This window comes from Aptenodytes patagonicus, chromosome 2 (assembly GCF_965638725.1).
Source record: "Aptenodytes patagonicus chromosome 2, bAptPat1.pri.cur, whole genome shotgun sequence".
NCBI classification, from domain to species: Eukaryota; Metazoa; Chordata; class Aves; order Sphenisciformes; family Spheniscidae; genus Aptenodytes; species Aptenodytes patagonicus.
In genome coordinates, this window is record NC_134950.1 from 114,568,542 (window position 1) to 114,583,646 (window position 15,105).

The following is a 15,105-nucleotide window of genomic DNA, read 5'->3' on the forward strand; positions in this document are numbered from 1 at the left end:
AAGCTTTTGTTTTTCTGAAGCACAGGCTATTCGGGTCATAAGCATTTGTTTCTGACCGGGCCACTTTTATTTTCAGACCGCAGGATTTTCTACTGTGTCTAGTGAAGGCAACAGCCAGACTTACAGGGACATCGTAAGCAGCATGATTCTCTCCGTTTCTCATTTGCCAGATCCTCAAACGCTACGTAGTTAGCGAAGTGAGTTTCTCCATGCTCTACAATGTGGTAGTTAGCCATATACGAACCAGGATTTTCAACTAAAACAAAACAAAACACCAACAACTTTGGCTTCTGTTCTGAAAATCCAAAAAGTCACTGACAAGACTACGTTTGTAATAGTGTAAGTAGAAATTTTACTTTTTAAAAAATAATAATTAAACACTCAGTTACATAAGGTACCGATTTGTCAACTGGATAATCAGTTGGAAAATTGTTTCCAATATGGGCTTTAAAACATTCTTTTACGTACATGCAAAATATAACCATACCTCCTCTCTGCAGGAGAGAGACCACTTGTTGTCAAAGGAAAAAAAAAAAAAACCACCATGCTGGAAGTTGTAATTAATATGAGGAGTGGCTCTTGGTAAGAGTTTTAACTACAGTCATTTTATCAGTTCTTCAGAGACTCAATTCTAATATTAAAATGTTCTGTGGAATAGCAGATATAAAATCGATTAATTGGCACAAGCACAAGTTTACAGAGAATTAGAACTAGTGTCAAAGGTTTTGCTGTTGCTTTAAATACTGGTCATTTTTCCTTTGGTTACTTCCTATAATGCAGTATTTGTGGGAAAAAGACGACAGCGTCAGCTTTTCACACAAAGTAAAGTAATTACTGCTGTTGACATTTAAGAGAAAAAAACTATTTCATCACTTGGTAAGGACATATAAAGTATAGTTTATTTGGCAGAGGAACTAAAACACTTACTATAACTCCAAGAGGGAGCTGAGGAAAAACTACACTCTTCATTCTTCTCCTCACTTTCAACGTTTCTCATGAAGTTCAATTTGGAAATTATGATTTCATCAAGATAAGATTAGGTCTCTAAATATCTGGCCCACCTGAAGTAAACAGCACAAGGTTATGACCTATTTGAGTTGCCTATTATTATCTCGATTTTCATGTTAACTACCTAGGTTTAGGTATTATTTTCATACCGATCTATAAAGTACTTCCAAATTTTTGCAGACCTTAAGCTTACATGTAAAGGCACTTACCATTCAAGTAAAACAGTTTTTATATAAACAAGCCTGGGAGATGGAGAGAACATTTTACCAGAACATCCATTCTTTTTTTTTTTTCTTGAAAGAAAAAGAATAACATTGACCAAATATTTATAAAATTTTGCATCAAGAGAAAGGTTGTGTTTTATTATCTGAAATGAGCACAAAGTACACCTTCCACAATAACACTGAAAGCAGTGCAAAGACTGACAGTGACCTTTGACTAAAGGTAGTTCTGTAAAAAGAAAAATACCAAATAAATCAGTGCCCTGCTTTGATTGTTGTAAAATTTTTTTTTTTTTTACATAAAAGTTGGTCCAAACTTACAAAAAAAGCACAAATGTGCATAGTTCAGAAGATCTGAAAGAGTGCCATAAAAAGCTGATGTCCCTAAATTTAGCATCCACTTAAAACTGCCAAAATACAAAATAAAATTCAGAACTAGAGTTTGTGAACATGTACAATCAATTTATCTAGTTTTCAGACAGCATGAGTTTTAAGCATTTTTAATTTTTCCTACTGTATGCAAGACCCTTTTCCACATAAAAATAAAGCTGTTGAATTAACATTATTCAAGTCTGTTGAATTGCTGCTTTAAACTGCAGCTAGGGAAAAAAAAAGTTTTTCCAGATAAAAATGATGTGCCTGAGGAAAAACAGATACTCAATATGGTAATCCTCTGCCTCGCCCTCTCACTGCAGATGTGCTAATGTGTCCCCTATATCCTTGGGAATAGCCAGGTCCTTGGGCAGGAGAAGTCCAAGTCTGTCCATGCATGTGGCTGATGCCACTGGGGTTTTCCTGTAAGTTACTTCCGTAGCTATAGTTGTGCATCTTTGTGGGCAAAGAGTGCGTACTCTCTGGCCCTGCGGAAGCGTCACCGCTGCTCCCCAGAACCGGGATCGGGCCGTGGCTGTATTCAAACCTATGGTCTTTATCTCCACTAAAGAGCATGGGGCCAGTGTTGAGGTAAATGTCTCCATAACCAGTTACTGAGCTGGGAAAGGATTCTGAAAAGGCCGACGGAGGAGGGGCACCACCAGAGTGAGATGAAGCAGTACTGTAGTTATCCAAAGACTGAATATCCGAGTTTCCAAGGAAGCTTCTCCTTTCTAATGCTCCTGATGATCCGCTTCCTATTCCATCGCTACTGCCATAATGGGCAGACGAGAAGGAAGATGATCCAAAGTTATCCTTGTAGTCTGGGCCTGTTACGTAGGAGTCTCTAGCCTGATAATCCACGCTCGTTTGTACTGGCTCCTCTGTTGTCGCCTGAGCTTGATGCTGAGCAAGCAGCTGCAGAAGAGCTGCTTTCACTCCTGCGTGAGGATCTGTTCCTGAAGAGTTAGTTATAGGCAAATGCTGGTTCTCTGTCCGATAATCAAGGTCTTCATCAGTGAGAGGCGGAGGCTCCGGTGGCTCTGGGGGACGCTGGTCTGGAGGCAAGATCCGAGGGCGTTCTTGTTCGGGTGTTCGGTTCAGAAGCCTCATCTCGGACTGCCTAACCAAATCCTCTTGACCTAGGCAGATGAAAAAGAAAAGCTTTGGAATAAAAATATACAATAACAATACCAGAAAGGAAAGGACTCTTTCCTGGGACAATACAAAGGTTTGTTACTTCAATTCTCATTAACTTATTAGTTACATTTATTGGTAGCTGGACAGATTTGCCTCAGGAGGGTGATGCAGGTTTCTCCTCAGAGTAAGATTACCAGGCAAGCAGTTAAAGAAAAACGGTACAATTTCCTTAAGAAAAGCCCCAAAAACAAAAAAAAAAACCCCAAACAAAACTCACGCAACACAAACACTAGAAAATTCAAAGAGGGATCAGAAAAGATTTGCAAATAGGGAGGGATACAAGTCTTGAGGGACAAAAGGCCACCCTATCAAGGCACAGCAAAACTTAAGGTTAAAAAAAAGAACCATGAACAAAAAACCACCACCCAAAAAAACCTTAAAAAACACCCCCAAACCACTTCAGAGTATTTCCTTCAACAGCTGCAAACACCACAGAGCAATATATAAACCACCATATAATAAAACTCAAATAAGCAATCCAAAAAGATCAACGACAGAGCTCTAAATCTTGAGAAGACTAAGGAAGCCACTACTATACCCCAATGGAAACCTTCAACCACGTGTGTTAGTGAGTTATAGGTCACCACTTACAGAATTTGACACTAAGAAATTGCTCTAGTGAGCATTAAAAACAAAAATACCCTCTCCCCATAATAGGCTTTACCTAAACACACAGTCAAAATTGGCAAATTCCATCTATGAATTTGCTAGAGAAGACTGTCTTCACCACCACAAACGCCACTAAGAAAACCCCAAACCCCCAGAATAACGATCAATGTAACTGTTTCATCAGAAATACTACCGGCACTTGTGTACCTCAGAGTGGGGATCATCTTTTGCTCTGTCTGCATAGCACCTGTTACAGTAAGACACAAATTCCATGATCCAGACGTAAAATGTGACAAAATCAACTCACACACACTCATATGGTTAACATGTTAACTCTCTGTCCCCAAACTATTACGTCTCCACTGCTCAAGGTATCTGCCGCTTAGCAATAAAGACCTTCAGTACCTGCAGACGTATATAATGACTTGATCAGATGTGGGTAGCCGGGTGCCGGAGATTCCACATCGTCCCGGCTGACAGACACAGGAGTGGTGGGCTCTGGAGGCTGCCTGAGTTGTAATGACATTTCATTTCCTGATCCGTTTTCCTTCTCCTCCAACACAAAATCTTTTTGTTTTGTTTGCTGAGCCTTTATTAACTGAGACAACAGAACAGCAAATGCACTCTGTACAGCTGCCTGGGCAGCATCAGTCTCAACTTTAGGCTGACTCAGCTGAGCAGGTGGTACAGGAGGCTGCGTGACGGTCGGCTGTTTTAGAGGCTCCTGTTCCGGCGGTGGTGGCGGAGGCGGCGGCGGCTGCTGCTGCTGTTCTGACTGTTTTTCACCTGCTGACAAAATTCCAGCAGGAAGATTTATTTTATTTAGTTGCTGCTGAGTCTCTGGGTTTACCTTAATATTCAACACTTGGGCAAACTGTGCCAAACTAACACTTGTTTTAGACTGTAGCAGGTTTAGCAGGATTGCCACTTCATTCTGGTTTAACTGCTGTCCAGTGCTTGTTTTTGCTAAAGACAAAAAAGGTGTTTTTAAGTATTATTTAGAACCGGCATATTTCAGAAACTCAAAAGTAAAACTAATCTAGCATGGCTGACACAACTGGCAAAGCATGGGTTTGGACAACATAGAAATGGAATGCTTTTACGTACTACCTGCCTTTGGGGGAGTATCTACAGGAAATGGAATAGTAAGATCCAATATAAAGAAAGTGACTTCCAAGGGGCGCGCACATGCACTTGGACAGATGAGAAACATCAAGCTGGAGCTCAATTTTCCACAATACAACTAAGCTGGGGCTTAAGGCCACCTGCTTTAGGCAGCTGTAAGATTTCCAATCCCCGCAAAATTTCCTATCTTTGACATATCACATCCCTCTGTTAAAAAGTGGCCATCTGCAAAACGCATTTCCAGTCATATTCTGGCCCGTTCTAATTCAGCATCTGGATTCTAACACCTGCTCAAGTGACCAGACTCTAGGTGACCCAGAAGCTAGCAGTACAAATGCAAAAGCAAGCGCTGAGTTTGAAGGACAAGAAGTCAATCACTGAGTAGCAGGAAAATGCAGGTTTGTGATGATACACAGTTTCTTCAATGAAATGGAGTTTGCCACAAATAAGAGGAGATTATGATGATGCAGGGGAATATGAATAAGGAAGTCAGAATATCAGTAGTTTCTTAGTTTCAAACACCCATTGCGGTAGTTTATTTTGAAAGGAGAAGTGAAGCAGCATGGATTTCAACATGCCCTATGAGTAGATGACTTACAGAAGAAAGTAGTTAAAAATTAAAAAATGAGCATGTGTGACTGTGCTGGCAGAGCCCTGAATTTTTTTAACCCAGATCAACACTAACACATTCTGTCCTCTTCTATCCCTGCCATTCTGCTAATTCACCAATATATTAATTCGTAGCAGATTCAAAGCCATGCCTGACAAAATGGTCACACACACAAAAATATTAAGTATTTGCCTTCCAAGACTACGAGCAGCACAGCTGGAAAGTGCTGCAAAACCCACTACCTTACTTGTGGATGTGCACCAGGATACAAGCACTCAGAACCTACTCAGGCAAGATCCAGGGATTTACGTGATTTTATATATTTATATAAATATAAAAGTAAAACCACCTTTTATTGGCAATACAGAAAAAAACATCATTTCTAATGCCTTGTACTGCTGGCTCTCACTCAGATGTCACGCTTAACAGTTGATTTTGTAACATCTGAGGATGGTATGCTCAACACTCAAACCTCTCTCAGACTCTCAGTTAAAATTCAGCAGAAAAATGCCAAACAGGGAAACTAATCTACCTATTCCATACTCTTTGGTTAGTCTCAAGTCCATTCCAAGAGCAAACGGTATTCTGGGAAATCTGGCAGTTTCTACCAGAACAGAATTATTGAGCTCTACATAGCTCCTGTTTAATTGTAAGGTGCAATAACCAAGGGTCCCATTCGTGAATCAGAACATTAGCAATAGATCCAAGGACTTTTTAACCTCTTCTTTTGGGATGCTCAGAAACAAATGCAACAGTTTTGTCTAAAGCATGCATTTGTACATAGAGTTCTTTAGTGTACCTTATCGATGGTATTATCTAAGGTGCATTATGGCTTCCAGAAGTGTTTTGCTTAATACAGAAAACACCTCTATGCTGAACTGTCTAAACTCCACTAAAAATTAAATTGTCTTCTTTTCTACCTAGATGTATTTTTCTATGTACATATGGGCAAACAGCAATATACGTCTGAATGATTCCTTCTCTTTTTGTTTAGTTTATTTTGCATGGTTAGTATTAATGACTAATAAACATAGTAGTCTCTCATCAGGCTACCTGCTATAAAAGCACAAAGAAAATAACTACTACCCTTTGGACTCTTTAAACTTCTCTACAGTTTTCATTTGCGGGGGAAAGAATTTTTAAGGGCTACAAAAAGTCACGCTTGAAAATGCTGCCAAAACTTTAGCCTAAACATACAGAGCGGCAGAAGCTCACAGCTGGATTACAGTGAGAAACAGGATGAACAGGAGCAAGAGGCAATAAATTGCAATAAAGTATGATCAAAAGAACTATTTTCTATATATCTTTGCACAGAGTATTTGGAGCTCTGCTCTATTGTTAAATGAAGAGTTGATTCAAGATGGTTAGTATTAAAGAATTTTCAGGCCCTGTGAATGCATTTACTGTTTTTCTTCAGCTGAACACCAGTACCAGTGCCATAGGATTTATGGTCACTTCACACAATCAAAAATGGTCTAAATTAAACTTATCAGGTATCCATTTGGTATTGTTACTTTGTATATTTCTATATATTATGAAGGAACTATCACCGAACTGCTGAGTATCTCAAACAGTGTCCACGTAGGAAACCATTACTTTACTCTTTGTATTATATTCATAAAATTGGTCTTCAAGAAAGATACTTCAGTTAAGTTTCAGAATTAATGGCTGTGCAATCTACAAAGGTAGCTACTTCTTGTTATACCAGGCTTTGGGAATTTTTTGGGGTGTTTGTTTTGTTTTGTTTTGTTTTGGTTTTTTACAACTTGGTTCAGCCCCAACAACTTGGAAAGCTGAAGACTACATAACATGCAGAGGGAATCTGTTTCATTTGAAATGATTGTTCTAAAATCTGCCTTCTGATCAGTTTATCAATACCAATAAAGCTCCTCCAATCTATGGAGATTGTGAGGAACTTAGAGCAGCAGCTGGCTTGTGGGATTACAGAAGAATTATAGATGAGCAAGAGAGAAAATCCCCTCAAAATACAGAGCAAGGTAGTTGCTCTGACCAGATTGAAAAATTAAGTAAAACTTAAAAGGAACACCTAGTTTCCAAAAGCAAAGGTACATCTTTTGTAACAAAGATTTAACTTACAATACTGTTCCTCCCTCAAGAATCCAGGAGACGTCAGTACTCTGAAAATAACATCTAAAATTTCTAGAGGTGCAATCCAAGTAGAAGGTAATTATAAGAACCGAAAATATTACTGACCAAGTGCTACACTAGAGTTGCCCTGAGTTTTGAGTTGGGAAGAAGTTTGCATGCCTTGTGGGGTGTTGGTTCTACTCTCATCCATGCCTAGAGACAGATCCTTCCTAGGGACTTTAGTTGCTGTTGAGTCATCAGTCATGCCCATCTGCTTCTGTCTTCTGCGTTTCTTACTCCACAGCTCATGGCAATCCTGCCACAAAGGAAGGCTGCAAAGAATGATTAGAGATAATCAGTTTTATCCCAGAATTTATTTTTTTTAAATGTTTTTTTTTAACCATGTTGGTAAAATAAATGCTCAAATTATACATAACGTAACTTTTGAAAGATGAACCTACTGGAACTCGGAAATACATCAGAAAACACCCAAAGCCAGCAAAATCTCAGATCTGCTTTTTCTGGCTGAAATCTCTTCATTGATTGCCTATTTCAGAAGCACAGGTCCCTCTGGCAGAAAAGGGGAACATGTATCTTAAAATGAGAATCAATGTTACTTTCTTGCATTCAAACTTATGAAAAGCCTAATTATTTGTGTAATTCAAGACTTCAAAATGAATGCTGCACACCTACTATAAAACAGAATTTGCAGAGTAAAAGATAAGTTATCAATAAGAAAGCGTTCTTTTCAGGCTTCGGGTGACCAATTCCCTTTGTCCGCTTGTAAAAGTACTACTGCCTCATGAGTTCAAATATTTGTCCACAGTAACAGACATGGCTAACTAGTATTTATAGTTGTACAGCACAGACAAGCAAGAAAGTAGGAAGAGAAAAAAAAAAGTTGCAGGAATAAATAGCACTTCACACTAGCGAAGTTAGTATACTAGGAAGAACAAGGGATATCCCAGTCCTTTAAGACAGATAAAAGCAGAGGCAAAAGTCTCCTAAGGAAGTCATCTGCCACCAGTTCTGTCCTTCCATTACTGTTCCCTGCAGGCATCCCAATTCCGATTTCCTGAGGAACACGGAGACCCATCCCATAGATAATGGACATACTGAGATAGGCAGCAAAAATAGTGCCTTCTGTTTTCCTATTACGTATTAATAACTGTCTGAGCAGTTCCCTCACCCAGGAACATGGAAAAATTAGGTGACAGATGACAAGAGCCACTGGAAAGGCAACTACGACAACTTCTTCCTTTATCCTCTCCCTCCGCATACCAGGTCAAAGACCTGCCAAGTTTTTAGTCAAAAACAACTGGAAGCAAGTAAGAACTCATTGTGAGAAGTATCCTATGGTCCTTGCAATCAGCACTGTCACTTTCTTTGAATGAACAGCTGTTTCTTCCCAAAGCAGAACTTCAGTCTTTCAAGAGAACAGTCAACACTTTCCTGTGCGCACTCTGTCAGGCGTGTGGTTCCTCTTAATTTTTAAAAGGACACCAACGACTAGTTTGTTTTCAATTCCCATTTATCAGCTTCTAGAATGGATGCACTACCAAGCCCCTGAAAAAAAACAAATTTCTTCCCATTCACTTACTTTAAAATGCATATAAGCAACATGCTGTACAAGTGGTTCTGAGATTTTAGTGAATAGCCTAAGATTGCTGATTACTGATATTCAGACAGTGACATATATAGTCATATTCAGGCAATGAAACCTCTTAACCTCATGTGTCAGGAGCATTAGTAACAACCGTGTGTATCTAACAGGTAAGTCTCGGAAGATTTTTAATACAATTCTTACATAAAACTCAAACATTTTTCCCAGTTGGTAACTAATTAAAAAGAAGTCAGTACAGGCTGCCTTGAAGGTACAATTTACTCAAACAATATTAAACGTTCTATGTTCTGACAGCTATCTTGAGGGAAGAACGAAACCTGCAGATTCTGTAATGCTTTTTCATTGTTATCCTCAGGGCCTGTTCCAATATGATTTGTACTGATTAAAATGACAGTTAAGTCACTGCAAAAACCCTACTGGACATTGCAATACATTTCCTCTCAGAGAAACTGACAGGAAAGACCCTGCACAAAGTATTTCACTTCTGCCTGTAGACCCAAGAATCTCATCTGGCACAGGAAACGACTTATGGTATTTCACTTTAACCCTCATGTACCTTTGCAGAATTCTATACCCAGTGTCATTCTACCATCAAAGAAGGCAATTCAGATTCATGGAAGACCTCAAAACCCTTGGAAAAAGTAGACACTGATAAACAGAGATAAAAGGGAAGTGATGGTTTTTCAACATTAGAAACATTCATATAAGAGTATTTTTTTAAAGGAACTACCTCAGTAACTAGTTCTAGGAATAACAAATGAAACAGTTCTGAGATCCTCACAACCACTGCTATCATGGTGTAAGAGTCACTCAACCGCACAACCATTTTAGTGCAGAATCACTATTAAACAACTGTATGTATCAACATTTTTGTTCTGCCACCATCTACTGTAACTGAGACACAATGAGCTTAACAAAATCAGTGTGCATTCACATTTCGTAGAGGTAAGGACCATTACCAAAGGAAATTACTTACTCTGGAGGAGGCATTTTAGACGGTTCCACATCTCGCAGAAACTCGCACTGAAGAGCTTGTTCAGCTGTGCAGCGCTTGCTGGGATCCAGAGCAAGCATATAATCGAATAAATCTAATGCAGCTGGTGGGATACTACAAAAGAGCAAAATGGAGCAAAGCATCGCATTTTTATTTTGAATCACACACTTCTGTGCAAAATTTTAACAAACACACACACCCCTTCCAAAATAACTGATCATTAAGTTCTCAGATAACTTACATCCTAACAAAACCCACTCACAACTTGAGCTTGGTAGTAAGAGGCAGAGATAAACTTCACCTTTTATTACCTGTGCAAGCATATAACCCAAGCTTTCTTTGCTTTGTGTGGTTTTAATTCCTTGAAACATTGTCCTTACAAAAAAACCAACCAAACAAAAAAACCAAACACCTTTTTAAGCCAAGACTATATTGTTACATTACACTTTGGAATTTAGCACCTGGGGGGTTGCAGTTTTGATTGGTCCATGGACAATAATTCTATTGCTTTAAAGATATAAGTCTCATTAGTACAAACAGGATGATACATTTCTCCTGAAACCCACAGTAACTGAAGGAGGGGAACAAACCCTTTAAAATAAGCTTACAGCTGTTTTCCATAACTTTCACATGTGATATTTGCACAAAACTAGTCCAATGGTAGTACTTTAGAATAAACGGTTCAGATAACTTCTCTGTGTTGAATGAATTTATGACCCAAAAGACTGTAATGTTAACCAGACTACATATTTAGCTGTAGCCAGTTGTCCTAATAAAAAACAATTAAGTACTCTGAGCTGGTTTTTGGACAGGGACAACAAGCAGGTGTACCAGTCATGGAAAACAAATGTTTCCTTAGGTGAAAGCTGACAGGTGGCTGAAATTTTAGGGCCTTCTTCCCTCTTCTTGAAGCTCCTATTAAATAAGGGTTAATACAAGCTCTGGGGGTATCATGGGAAGGATAAGAACCTAAAGCCATTTTTCTTTACACTTAATCTGTGTTCATTCTCCAGAAAATAGTGAAGTTCATAAAGTCTCCAGGAAAACTTAATGGTATTACAGTTGACTAAACTAATTCTTCATCCTTACAAAGCAAACTCTTCTCTCAGTTTTCGACGATACTGCTTCTTTGGTTTCATTGTGTTGAAATAAGCTAATTTTATAACATCAGGCCATACTGCTGGACAAGGACTCCCGCAAATTCGGCTGTACCAAAAAGAAGGGAAAAAATAGTATGAGATCCAAAACCACAAGTGAGCACAGCTGTCATTTTATTCTTGCACATACAGTAAATACAAAAATAATTTTTAATTTTAATGTTCAGGTTCCTTTAGCTAAAATTTCTCTACTGTCTAATGCCCAACACCATTAAATAATGGTGAATTGTCTATGAAAGGTAATCACCCTGCACAGACTAAACTTACTTTAAGAAGTCCACTATTTCTGCCTCACCCCACCCCCAGGCATCCTCCACCCAAATGTTTTGAAAAACTTAACCAACTATGTCTGGACAGTACTCCAGGTATTTGTCTTGGAGAGCTGGATAGCCCAGGTTTAGAGTGCTAATTAACTTTCAAGTCCTTAGCTGCCAATGCCAGTGAAGAAAGATACACCAAATGGCTGAAAAAGCACTTTTCACTGAAGATTTAGTTGACACTGAAGACATAAGGGGGGGGGAATCTCAGTAAGGCCTAAGGGCATAAGCAAGATCCGACCACTAGAAAACATGTATATTTTTTACTTCAGTTATGAGTTTTATGTCTCAAGCCTCATCTATCTCCACAAATGGAGCTGCCCATAATCTTATTCCTCCCCCTCCATCCCCACCCATTTTGTCCAACCGAGGATGGCTAAGCACAGGTTGACCAACACCACCCTTCTCAGCAGAAGAACTAAAGAGGCATTTTACCGTACGTGCAAGGTTTCAAACTCTGATGCAGGCAGTCATAAAAGGACATTTTGCAAATACATTTCCCTAGTTCACCCCTCCCATTTATTAGACATAAACGGTTAGCTTAAGAGACCTAATGATCTATTAGTTGTGCCCTGAATGCTATGTAAACCAATCTGACTTTACGCTGGTTGGGGTATGTAACTCTCAGGAAGGAAAAGAAAAATAATAAATCTATCTTTTCCTATCAGAATTTACTTCAGCTCTATCTTCAAACCTTAAAGTTAGAAAGGATAAATGTAGAATTGTTGACTGTAACGTGATGATGGTAGACATGTTGATAAAACTGATATATTACATTTAAACAGCCAAAAATGCATAGCATCATTGAAGAAGAAAAATGAGCTACAAACAGGAGCTTCCAGCAGGAGAAAGAAATAGCAAAATTTTAGTTTGCTGTACCAGAAGTACAACACAAAGAGAAAAAACTTCAAATGACTGCACTGCGACGTGCTTCAATGCCATCTAAGCAAAAATTTCCCAACTCAGAAGTTTAGTTCTCCTTACACTGAGAATGATCACTGATATGCTTCGCACCTCCTAAAAACTTCATTTTTCCAGGCCAGCTAATAACACATTACACAGAAACATGCTACTGTTTTAACTGTTTTGAAAAAACATCTCAATATATAAAACTTTGTAGTATTTTTTATTCATTTAATTTTTAAAATAATGTTGACCATTTACTGTTTAGGTTCTATAAGTTCTGTAGGACTCACCCTCTTTTCCCCTTGTTTCTAGGAAGAGGACCTCTCCTCACTTACAAGGTCAATTATGATATCAGAATCAAGAGCAATTTTTGCTTGCTGAATAAAGGGGAAAAAAAAAGATGCTCTGGTTCCACTGAGTTATATACATATCATTCTATGATTTATTGAGAGAAGGAAAGAAACAGAATTTTTACCTCCATAGAGTGTCTGGCAGTTTGTAAGGGAACAGAAATATTCCCACAAAAATAATAAAGCCCAGGTGTGTATGTGGAAGGCTTGAAACAAGAACTCAAGGCCAGTAGCGTGCCAAGTACCTACTCCTCCCAAATCCCACTTGTCCTTATTATTGTCCATGTTTTCATTTTTATTTGCTGCAAGGAAGTTGTAACATCATCTTAAAAAAATAACAGGCATTTTGACTACTCTCTCTTTACAACTTCAGTAATAGGCAACTCCAGCTGCTCTACAAAAAACCCTCTTACTATTCAACTGTACATTGCTAGCACCACAGAATACTCACAAAAAACCCTTCTCCATGTCTGAGCAAAAGTCACTTGCTTTACATGCCCCTCAAAACCTCTAACATCTCACTCAGGGCAATAACTGAGCACTTGTAAATGTTCGCAGTGCGTTATCTCCGATTTTAACACTAACAAAAGAAACCTGACGGTTTATGAGCCACCTACTATGTGGTTGTGCTTGCATGTTACCTTATAAGTTCCAGTTGAGCAAGTTCTTGATTTGCTTGAAATATTGGCTTTTTTGTAAAAAGTTCACCCAGGATGCAGCTGTAAAACAGTTTTGCACAATTCCATCATTATGGCTTTCAATATAGACTGACAGAAACATTTAAGATTTATTTTTGGCTTGTTTTTATGCTTGCTACACTTCTGTACCAAACTCTTACCCACAGCTCCAGACATCAATAGCTGGTGTGTATCTTTCTTCTCCAAGCAGAAGTTCAGGAGGCCGATACCATAATGTAATAACTTTGTTGGTATATGGTCGGCTGTTGGGGGGAGGAAAAAGAGAGGACTATCATTTTACTACGATCTCATTTCCGAAAAGGTGATACTTTGAGGACTTTATTTCGGTGGTGCTGTTTAAGAACAGTACAATCTTCCACTCCCTTTTCCTAATTTTAGTCCTGCAAAGCTGCAACTGCGCAAAAGCAAACACAACCGTCTGACCAAGGCTATCAAAGGACAGATTGAAGATATAAATAATCATCACATAGCCATCTTGATGCTATGTGAGTCCTGTATCTCAATTATTCTTCAGATAGCAATACCGTATATTTATTACATCGCTAGTAATTTCAGGAGAAGGACCTGCTTGGATAAAACCAGTAATTTCTGGGCAACTATTGATTATTAGAATACTGAATATAGGACCTCTACAAGCATTTTGAAAAGAAGAAAAAAGTCACTTTCCCCATCTCTAAGTAGGAGCAAGAGGGACAAAGCCTTTTTCTTGAACTACATCCTTCAACACTTTTGATTCCAAAGCCTGGAACACTTCCAACATCTTCCTATATTTCACAACATCTTTAATTCTCTACAGCTCTAACTAGAAGTTTTGGTCAGAGGGAATAATCCTTTCCACCCTCACACTAAGGCAAGGATTTCCTCTATCTCAGACATACATTTTTTTGTGGACAGGCCAAGATACAGCATCAACAGTTCAGAATGGAAGGCAGAAAACAGATGTTAGGTTTTGGTTTTGTTTCAACCAGGGTGTCTTAAAAGTGATCCCAAAATTCTTTCAGTTTTAATAATACACTCTTACCAACACTAGGTAACTCCAAATAGAAAGCAGAGTAGTGTTAAGTGCAGAGTTTGAACAACCGTAGCATAAAGTCTAACAAGCTCTTATAACATACTCAGTGGTACAGGTATCATTTCTGCAAAATCACCCGAGTCTTTTTTTCATTAAGAAACTCCCCAATTCATTTTTAAAATTTAGTATGTTTTTGGAAACAATCCCATCATTTATCATATTTATCTCTGAAGCAAGCATTCCTCTATGAAATGTTTACATGGTATGGACTTCCTCTACAGATACACCACTCATATATATTAGTATATGGTGCTTTTTATTTGAACAGATGTTTTCTTACACAATCTGTCATATCTCCTACTCCAAACATATTAAATCCACCAGAATAACATTTAAAGGAGCACAACTACAACAACCGATGGGAATTGACTTAAAATTAAATTTTTATTTCCTCCCCATTATGCTCCTACTAAATTCTGTACCCTTTTGAAAAATATATAATTCTAAACAACAGTAAAACAAATGTAAAATACACGAATTTAAAGCAGCAGCTATTATACACTTGTTGGTATACATTAATTACATGTTACTGCAGGTCAGAAGCTACTCAGAAGGAAAATGAATGACAAAAGAATTGTCAAAAATCTATTCATGAGATTCTAATTATCCTCCCAAGTTCAACTGGCAATTCTATTAGCTAGCATAATTACATTTTAATCTTGGTTTCATTCATGTATAATGGTGTAATAATGTTGCTGTTTGATGTATTGTAAAATCTGTTATTTGCACTATAAAGACACTGAACTTCCAATCG

At 38.3% G+C, this 15,105-nt stretch overlaps 1 protein-coding gene across 6 annotated transcripts in view; it reads right to left on the bottom strand.

The window, feature by feature from the left end:
• Positions 1 to 1,333: 1,333 nt before the first annotated feature.
• CDK13 (cyclin dependent kinase 13) overlaps positions 1,334 to 15,105 on the bottom strand; it is a 52,077-nt gene continuing 38,305 nt past the window's right edge. Inside the window, exons 8-14 of one of the 6 annotated variants that reach the window (XM_076330775.1) lie at positions 13,420 to 13,521; positions 13,223 to 13,300; positions 10,941 to 11,057; positions 9,834 to 9,965; positions 7,360 to 7,565; positions 3,816 to 4,376; positions 1,334 to 2,743 (exon numbers count right to left, since the gene is read on the bottom strand). In XM_076330775.1, coding sequence (XP_076186890.1) covers positions 1,887 to 2,743; positions 3,816 to 4,376; positions 7,360 to 7,565; positions 9,834 to 9,965; positions 10,941 to 11,057; positions 13,223 to 13,300; positions 13,420 to 13,521 — 2,053 coding nt within the window. In that variant the 3' untranslated portion in view covers positions 1,334 to 1,886. The remainder of the gene's footprint in view (positions 2,744 to 3,815; positions 4,377 to 7,359; positions 7,566 to 9,833; positions 9,966 to 10,940; positions 11,058 to 13,222; positions 13,301 to 13,419; positions 13,522 to 15,105) is intronic. The other 5 variants (XM_076330776.1, XM_076330779.1, XM_076330778.1 and 2 more) reach the window with 5 other exon arrangements.